At 45.8% G+C, this 9,994-nt stretch overlaps 1 protein-coding gene across 1 annotated transcript in view; it reads right to left on the reverse strand.

Moving 5' to 3' along the window:
- ITGA9 (integrin subunit alpha 9) overlaps window positions 1–9,994 on the reverse strand; it is a 381,793-nt gene that overhangs the window by 197,416 nt on the left and 174,383 nt on the right. The window contains exon 16 of the mRNA XM_023187614.2: window positions 3,586–3,735. Coding sequence (XP_023043382.2) covers window positions 3,586–3,735 — 150 coding nt within the window. The remainder of the gene's footprint in view (window positions 1–3,585; window positions 3,736–9,994) is intronic.

The following is a 9,994-nucleotide window of genomic DNA, read 5'->3' on the forward strand; positions in this document are numbered from 1 at the left end:
TTATCTGAAAAGTGACTTTATTTTTACCACATACTTTGATTGTGTGGCTGAAAACAAAATTCTAATTTCAAAATCATTTTCCCTCAGAACATTGAAGCCTTTATTTCACCATAGTTTAGTTTCTAATCTTGCTTATAAAGAGTCTAATGGACTACTCAATCTGACTCTCATTCTGTTGTAAGCTGACTTATCCTCCGTGATCAACATTCCTGCATTCTTTGCCCTGGAAACATTTAGAATTTTCCCTTTGTCTTTGGAGCACTGACATTTCAAAATGATGCGTCTATGATAATTTCGGTTTATCTTAACTGTAAATTGTTGTTTACACCAATTTTAAAAAACAGTCTCTCTCTTTAACTCTGAAACATGCTATTCTATTATCACATAATTTCCTCTCCCTTGTTTCTCTTTCCTTATTACTGATATTCTTACTTTCTAGTATTCTTATTACTTGGAGATATAGGACCCTGTATCTTTAGCCTTCTTTTCTACGTGACTTTTAGCACTTCCATTGGGAAATTATGTACCATTACCTACTAATACTTTCACTGATTTTTTGGTGCTGTAAATATATTTTTAATTTTTAAGAACCCTTCCCTTGTCTTTCATTCCTCCCTTTAAAAAGGAACAGAATCCCATCCATTAGAAAATGAAAAGAATGGAATATATTCCTAATTCTCCTTGTGTCTACTGCATAGACTTTAAGGTGCTATGTTTTTAAATTTTTGTTTTCAATAATCTCTTATATTCCCTAAATCATCTGTTTCCTTTTAAGTTAGTTATTCTACTGCTTTATTTTAGCCTTTCCTTTCATGCACCAAATTTTCCTCAACCTTGGGTTCCTTGGTTGTCCATTCATATTCCAACTAAGGCAAAAGGACTGAGTAGAAAATCTGTGAAAGTATTTGGGTGGATTGTGGAAGAAAAAGCTAGCTCTCACGTTGGTGACTTTAAATGCCAGAAGTAAGGCTTTCTTTTATCTGAGAACGAGGCTGCCCACACTATCTTAAGCAGTTTATTCAACACTTTAGAGAAGACGATGCCTGGCTGCTTGCTATTCTGCATGCCTGAAGCATGTAGGGGTGGGGACAAGGATGAAAAATCAACTCTAACCCTTCTTCATACCAACCTTCACATTTCACTGACCTCCCCCAATACCACCACCACTTTCAGCCCCTTACTCACTTCTTACTCTGGCCCCCTCTGTAACTGTTGGTCTGGCTGTGGCTACAGCTTCTCTGTTCCCTGGGTAGGCAGGAAGCCAGCTCTTCTATGTATAGTTCAAGTTCACCCACTAACCCTCTTCCATTTACTTCACTCATAGCAGGAAATTATTGGACTCTTTTATTAGCTGATGCCCTTTCTTTCACAGTGTTGTCCTCCCTGTTCCGATCTACTCATTTATAATCATTGCAATGGGGTCCCAGAAGGCACAGACATCAACATTTGTGCTTGGTTGGCCATCATGAACCAGAAGTGACCAAGAACATCATTTTGATACTAATCTGTCCCTCCATCCCTGGCTTTGATTGGGCTACTTAAATCTAAAAATGTCAGTAAAGTTTCCAAGATGCTTTTCACTAAAGAAAGTCCACATCTGTGCCACTGACAGACTTGCAGGAATGAGAGTTAAGTTCACTGTGGAAAGTATGTCCAGGCTAGCAAGATGCTGGACAGAATAGATGACTACCTCACTGGGTCAATTCAGAAACAAACAAGCACAGAGGACCCTGAAATTCTTCCCAGGACCCCAAGTCTGGGTAACTTCCATAACCCAAGTATGGGTAAGTTTATCAGTCCAGTAAGATTTGACTTTAGAAAGCAGAATAATTCTAGGACTAGAGGCCAATTACCTAGGAGTTACCATAATACCATGCTTTACTGCATCCCCAGGCCGACCTCTTCTTCCTACTTCCCTGTCAGGAGGGGACCTAGGTCTGTACTTCCCAGTCAAGGCAGAAGCCATCAGCTTCCTACCCTGCCTCTTCATCTTATCTTCTACTCTTCTGTAGCCTTCTCCATGCCTCAGCCTAAGGCAAGCCCATCTACTCTGCCCACCCACTTAGACACCACTTGTCCTCCCCCAGGGCCTGTTCCAAGTATCAATGGCCAGTGGGACTTACGGGCCACTCTCCTGGGGCACTTGTGTTGTGAAAGAAGGTTCATGTTTTAAATTAAAACCTCTTGGCAGCATTCCCCAGAGGGTGTGTTTTGATGTGTAGTGGGCACTGTCAACTGTGGCCCATCCCCTGGCTGATGTGTGTGTAGGCTGCTTACGGCTCACATCTGCATTCTCCTCTAGAGAACCATCCTCAGCTGAAAGGATCCCCTTTCAAAGAGGGTTACACTCCCCTTCCACCCCACAGTCAGTCAATGGCTGAATGATATGGGACATAAAAGGGAAGCCCTCTTGCCTCAAGGCGAGGACAACTCTTTGGTGTAATTTTTGTTCCAGAGTCCCCCAGCCAGACTTTATTTGAGACCACAACCATGTTGAGCCCCCTGCCTTTCCTTTACAGGTTTTCCCTAAGAGCACAGCATCATTAAACCAAGTGTTCCCAATTCCCTTTCTCAGGCTCTGCTTCTAGGGAACCCCACTTAGGATGATTGGAGAGAGGCTTTGGGAGATAATGGGATGCCTTGGTAAAAATCTCAATATTTACATGAACACCTGGATGGATATCTCAAATCCCAAACACTCTGTGGTTCAGTTTACAACTCTAATCTACAAGGCACGGGTCACAGTCTGCTAGTTTTCCCCTGTACTCAGAGTGGTCTGAAGCACTGTGAAAGGTGGTCCCACAGCTTTGCCCCCATCCTGCCTAGGAGGCTGGGTTAGCCCACAGTTTTTCCTGATCTTCCACAGGGTTCTGAATCTGTGGTGATCTTGGGTTTCAAGAAAAGATTTGAAACAGACTTGGGATTGCAGATTCCTTGCATATTTCCTGCACTGCACTCAGTGCTGCACGACTCAGAGCTGGCCAGCGCTGCTGCACAGAATCAGGCACAGGCTCACTCCTACCTCATACGAGTGATGCACCCAACATTGCACTAAAGCTTCTCTACACAGTAGCACATCCCGGAATCTGATGAGTGTGGACCACACACCTGTACGTGCCCCAGTGCTGTTTCCAGGGACTCTTGGGTTCAGCATTCTGTAACTCAACTGCCGATTCAGCAAGCTACCATTCTTGCCTCTTCACCTCACTCATTCTCCCACCAATAAAACATTCATTAAGCACATTAAGCACCTACTATCCACCAATCTAAGCTCTGAAAACAGTTTAAGAACAGGGGCAAGTTCAGGGACCAAGTGGCCAGCCAGTTCATGACCTCGAGGGGATTGTAACTTCTAACAACCTGAAAATTGTCTGAAAGTGTTTAAGTCCCATAGTAGTCACAAGTAACCCCTAAGATCGTTTATTTTATCATTTTGCAGATCAGAAAAGGGAGACCCAGAGAGGAGGTGTGTCCTGGCTGTGGTCTCCCGAGCAGCCAGGTCCACAGCTCTCAACTTTTGGGCCATTATTTCTGCTGTGTGCAGCTGCCACCTTGGGTGCTGGGTATAAGCTTTAAGTTTCTGACCTGATTCTTTTGGGCAATCTTTTGTCCCTTTTTCCAGCGGAGAACTGGTGTCAGAGGCGGCAGTTCCCTCTCCTCCTCTCCAGTCATGTGCTCACCGAGGCTGTAAGCTGCTTCAAACACGATCGGGCTGATGACGTCCTGCACCCTCCGCTGAAACAATAAACAAATGCGTGCATTAACTACTAATCCTGGCTGACAGTCATAGAGCATTTCACAGTTTACAAAGACCTTCTACATGAATTGCCTCATATGATCCTCATAGTCACCCTTGTGAGGTAGGGTTTTATGACTTTCATATTTTAAATGAGGTAATTGAGGCCTAGGGCAGCTAGTGTCTTGTCCAAGGTCACTCTGCTGATGGGTGGGGGCCCTCCTTCTCTACCTAGCCTGGTGCTAAATCATCTTCTCTTGAGCATATGGAAGACATTACTTTACTCATCCTCCAAATATTCTTAGAAACCAGTTGGCAAATGGGAGAACATCTGCGCTCACTCTGCTAACCCTTTGCATTCAGTGTTTTGATGATCAAATCTCTTTTGCATTGAGATAAATATGGATTTTGTGTTAAGGCAGGGAATCCAAAGACTGAGTGGCCCAGCGTCATCCCAGAGTTAGACATCAGTGGAGCCAGGGATGAAAGTCTGACTCCTGGCCCTGTGTTCTTTCCTTTGGAATCCAAGAATCTCAAGCCCCAAGGGAACAGTACATTGACAGTCACGATGGGAAAGGAAGGGAGGTGAGCAAACATGCCCTGAACATATGAGATGCCAGGCACTGTGCTAGGTGTTGCAGGGAGATGAGAAACACACCCACGCCCTGTGAGTGAAGGCTTGTTATCCTCCATTATACAGAAAAGGAAAGGGGAAATGCAAGGCTCGGTTCCCCAGGGCGCATGGCTGGTAAAGATTTTCAGTCACATCTGTTCAGCTCTGGAGCTCTCTTGGCTTTTCCGCACACAGCGTCACCGTCTCCTGGGGACTCTGGCCCCCACAATCTCACAAGTTAGAGTTAGAGGCAGGAGTAAAGCTGGTAGGTGGTCCCACATTCTGAGACAGTGAGCTTGGCGGGGGTGGGTGTGGACTGCTCCAAGAACTTCCAACTGGAGCAGGGCAAGTCTGAGACATGTCAAAGGAAAGTGGCACAAACAGCCAAATCCCTGGGGAGAGACAGGAGAGTGGCAGCAGGGAAGAGTGAGAAGAGAAGCTGGGCAGGCAGGCTGAGGCCAACCTCAGGGCCACAAGTGCAGAGCCGAGGACTTCATACTACTCTCTATGTGAAGTTTGGGGGCGTTTGGAGCAGAGTAGCACTGTGTTCAAAGGAGTAGAGGTTCTAAAGGTCCCAGGAGGCACACGGGGAGGACTTTGCTCCCACCCCTCCCCGACACCCAGCCCCCTTCCCCAGAGGCAGATGTGCCTGCCAGTTTGGGGGTACTTAGGTATCCATCCAGTCCAAGCATCTGCAGCACATCATGGCATCTCATGCTGCACTTTGCTTTATTCACTTAGCATATATTCTGGAAACTGTCCATGTCAGAAACATCTCCTTTTTGATGACATACAGCATGTCACTGTATGGATGCCCTTGCTGACCAATGTTTGGGATCAAAGCTACCTGAACCAGCAAATAGGGAGCAGCCCATCCACAAACTGTAGCAGCATTCACCCGGATTGGTCCTATGAACCTCGGTTCCCTAGGAGCGGGGTAAATGAGAATCTGAAATTAAATAGATTGCGGGGGACACCAAGTTAAACAAAGTTAAAGAGGATTTTATTCTGTTTTGTTTGTTGTTTCTACTTTTACTGCCATTGCCTCCAAGAAGTAAGTGGTGGTAGTCCTAAGTGTATGGGGCCGCAGAAGCTTGTGTTTCTTCAGAGTTCTTCGGGGCTGGAGGGGAAAGGAGGTGAGTAGAATGCATGCAGAGACACTGGAGGGCAGACTGGGAATCTCCCACAGCAGCCCCGGAGAGGAGATGGCCGAGATGAAGTGCAGCGGCAAGGGCCGGGGAGGCAGATATGGCCATGCCTGTGGCTGCTGAGCTGTGGGGCATGGGAGACCAGGCAAGGGGGACAGATGACTCCCGGGGTGGGGGCCTGAGTGACTGGCAGATGATATTTACTGGTGTTCAGGAAAGCATTCAGCTGGGAATAGATTCAACCATTCAGCATAAATAAAACACAGGGCTTCTCCAAGAGAGTGATGGGGGAGCCTTTGGACAAATTATTTCCAGGAAACACCTCTTGAACTCCAGATGTCAGGAGCAGACCTTTGATACTCATGTCCTTCTGGGAGCAAAGCACACAACCCTGGGATCCAGATCCTCCCTGCCTGCTGACTGTGCTAACCAGAACTTGAAGACTGCCAGTGGTGTCGAGAGGGATGAATGAATGCAATCTTTATGTGTTTAAAAATAAATTCTTCAGTGTTTCCCTAAGGCTGACTATCTTAAGGTTCTGCATTTAAATCCTTAATGATGAAATAAGTCAGTTATGATGTTGTTATTCTAGGGGAGGAGGTGAAGATGGGGGTAGGGAAACAGAAGTCATTTACTATTTCCTGGCTACCAAATGTGTTCCAGAGACTGGGCCAAACTCTTCATAGACACTGTGTTTCTTAATCCTTACAATACCTGAGCTGGTAGATTATTGACCTCCACTCCTACTTTTTTTTTTTTTTTTTGAGACAGAGTCTTGCTCTGTTTCCCAGAAGTGGGACAATCTTAGCTCACTACAGCCTTGAACTCTTAAGCTCAAGCAATCTTCCTGCCTCAGCCTCCTGAGTAGCTGGGACTACAGTTGGATACTACCATGCCTGGCTAACTTTCATTATTTTATTTCTTTTATTTCTTTTTTTATTTTGTAGAGATGGGGTCTCACTATGTTGCCCAAGGTGGTCTTGAACTCCTGGCCTCAAGTGATTCTTCTGTCTCAGCCTCCCAAAGTGCCGGGATTAAAATTGTGAGCCACAGCACCAGCCATTGCCCCCGTTTTATAGACAGGATCACAGAGGTGCAGGAGCTCAAATAAATTGCCCTCCATCCCAAAGCTAGCAAGTGAAACCAGAAGAAAACTACTTTCCTTGCTGTCCATAAAATACTATTTTAAAACCATCCCAACTACTTTAAGTTCTGACATCATCCTAAAAAATTATTTGTTTACATAACAGCATATAGGGTGAGGGGAAAAATGTTTCACACACAAGGATGAATGTGAATAAGTGACAAATAATTAAGAAACAGGGGCTTGAAGTAAGGGCTGTTTCTAAACGCAGCCATTTAAGCCATGGTGACTGAGGGGGCAAACCTGAGTCGTGCCATATCTTATTTTGGATGAGTAATGCGTTTGGAGATGTAGGAGTGCGAATGATGCTTCCTGGCAATAGCTGCCAGAACCTATTTTAATTAAGAAGTCTGAAAAGCAGCTTCTTATTACATGTCCCAGTAGCTCCAGGCAGAAGGGACCCAAACCACACTGAGGCATGGGTGGAGGCAGAGGACAGTGTAGCAATTAGAAACAGGCCAACACCCCCAAAAGGACAGCCCCTCCTTCCCACACTGGGCCTGTTTTATCTGAGCTGCAAAGGAAAAGTAGCAGCACCATTTAGTGGTTTCCTTTTCATTTTTGGAAGCGCAGCTTTCCTGAGCTCAGCACTGCAATTAAGCAGAGGAACTCCTTAAGATGGAGAAAGAGGCTTACAGCGCTGGCACAGACCATGGTCGCTAAAATTTTACAGCTAAAAAAAAAAAAAAAAAAAAAAAAGGAAAAGAAAAGAAACCTCTACAAACTGAAAATTCTAAAGTTGAAGCTTCTGGAGTTCTAAAGCATCTAATAAAGTGTCATTCTGACAGACTAAAAGGCAAGAATCTACCTTTTCCTGCTAAAAATCTATGGGAGTCTCTTGTCTCTGAAAACTGATGGAGCCCCCACAGAGGAGAACACCCAGGCTGGTGGCAGAATTTGCAGCAGCTGAGATTTTATAGGGAACTTAACATATGCTCCATCTGAAATTTATTGGGTGCTTACTTTATGCCAGGCAATGTGCTGGGCCCCAGGGAAACAGACATGAAAGACCTTCAGGGAATAATGAGTCTCAGGGGAAACAGACAAGGGATGACAATGCAGTTCAACACATACCAGGAGGGGAGGCTTTGGGGACCCGAAGATTCAGACTGAGGGCTGGCACGCTTCCCAGAGGAAATGCCCCTGGGTACAGTTGAAAGACAGTGGGACATTAAGGCAGACAGCAGGTGCGAGGCGGGGCTGTTGCAGCTGCATGGAGAGGGCATGGGCTGTCCAGCGGAGTGCATCTGACTCCCAAAAGGGAGAAGTCAAGTTGGTAGGCAGCAATGGGGGAGAGAAGATTCACGCAGAACAAGATCCAGGGGACTTTGCAGGTTATGTGATCTTAAAAGCTAGGCAGAGCTGGGAAGCGGGTAGCATGACACTAGAGGCTGTTATAGAAAAGTCCCTCTTGGCTGGCCATGGTGGCTCACGTCTATAATCCCAGCACCTTAAGAGCCTAAGGCAGGCGGATCACATGTGTCAGGAGTTTGAGACCAGCCTGGCCAACATGGTGAAACCCCATCTCTACTAAAAATACAAAAATTAGCCAGGCATGGTGGCACACGCCTGTAATCCCAGCTACTCAGGAGGCTGAGGCAGGAAATTGCTTGAACCCAGGAGGCAGAGGTTGCAGTGAGCCGGGATTGCGCTACTGCACTCCAACCTGGGTGACAGAGAAAGACTCCATCTCAAAAAAAAAGAAAAAAAGAAAAGAAAAGAAAAATCCCTCTGACGGGGGCAGCGAGGTCAACATGGAGACAGCAGGAGGCTGTGTTCTAGAAAGGTCCCTGTAGCTGCCACGTGGAAGTGGGTGCAGGAATGGGGAGAAGCAGTCCAAGGAGGGGCTGCCACACGGGTTTAGTGGAAAGAGAGTAAGGGCCTGCACCAGGACCCAGCAGCAGAGATGGAGAAGAGGGGACCCCATCTGCCCAGCCAAAGGAAGATATACATTTCAATTTGGGAGAAATACCAGATGACTTGGCACCCCTAACTGGCCACCTGACCTAGAAGCCTACCTAATTGCTGCTTGTCTGCAAGAAAAAAAAGAGGGTTTTTTCCTTCCTTAGCTAACCAGCAGCTGCCGGGATAAATTAAATGAAAACAGGAAGGGTTGGCCCACTTCAAATTTGTAAATAATGCAGAAAGTCAGCAAATAAGCAGTTAGCATTAAGCTAGATAATTAGTTTGGGGAAAATCTTCTAACTGTTTTTAAAAGAGGATTCAGTGGCGGAGCAAGATGGCCGAATAGGAACAGCTCCAGTCTCCAACTCCCAGCGCGAGCGACACAGAAGACCGGTGATTTCTGCATTTTCAACTGAGACTCCACCTCTGGGGACAGGGCACAGCTAAACATCAATAACAACAACAACAAAAGCAGCAAAAATCTCTGCAGATGCAAATGACTCTGTCTGACAGCTTAGAAAAGAGCAGTGGATCTCCCAACACGGAGGTTGAGATCTGAGAAGGGACAGACTGCCTGCTCAAGTGGGTCCCTGACCCCTGAGTAGCCTAACTGGGAGACATCCCCCACTAGGGGCAGACTGACACCCCACACCTCACATGGTGGAGTACGCAACTGAGAGGAAGTTTCCAAAGTAAGAATCAGACAGGTACACTCGCTGTTCAGCAATATTCTATATTCTGCAGCCTCTGCTGCTGATACTCAGGCAAACAGGGTCTGCAATGGACCTCAAGCAATCTCCAACAGACCTACAGCTGAGGGTCCTGACTGTTAGAAGGAAAACTATCAAACAGGAAGGACACCTACACCAAAACCCCATCAGTACGTCACCATCATCAACGACCAGAGGCAGATAAAACCACAAAGATGGGGAAAAAGCAGGGCAGAAAAGCTGGAAATTCAAAAAATAAGAGCGCATCTCCCCCTGCAAAGGAGCACAGCTCATCGCCAGCAATGGATCAAAGCTGGATGGAGAATGACTTTGACAAGATGAGAGAAGAAGGCTTCAGTCCATCAAACTTCTCAGAGCTAAAGGAGGAATTACGTACCCAGTGCAAAGAAACTAAAAATCTTGAAAAAAGCGTGGAAGAATTGATAACTAGAATAATTAAGGCAGAGAAGGTCATAAACGAAATGACAGAGATGAAAACCATGACACGAGAAATACGTGACAAATGCACAAGCTTCAGTAACCGACTCGATCAATTGGAAGAAAGAGTATCAGCGATTGAGGATCAAATGAATGAAATGGAGTGAGAAGAGAAACCAAAAGAAAAAAGAAGAAAAAGAAATGAACAAAGCCTTCAAGAAGTATGGGATTATGTGAAAAGACCAAATCTACGTCTGATTGGGGTGCCTGAAAGTGAGGGGGAAAATGGAACCAAGTTGG

Source organism: Piliocolobus tephrosceles, chromosome 2, assembly GCF_002776525.5.
Source record: "Piliocolobus tephrosceles isolate RC106 chromosome 2, ASM277652v3, whole genome shotgun sequence".
NCBI classification, from domain to species: Eukaryota; Metazoa; Chordata; class Mammalia; order Primates; family Cercopithecidae; genus Piliocolobus; species Piliocolobus tephrosceles.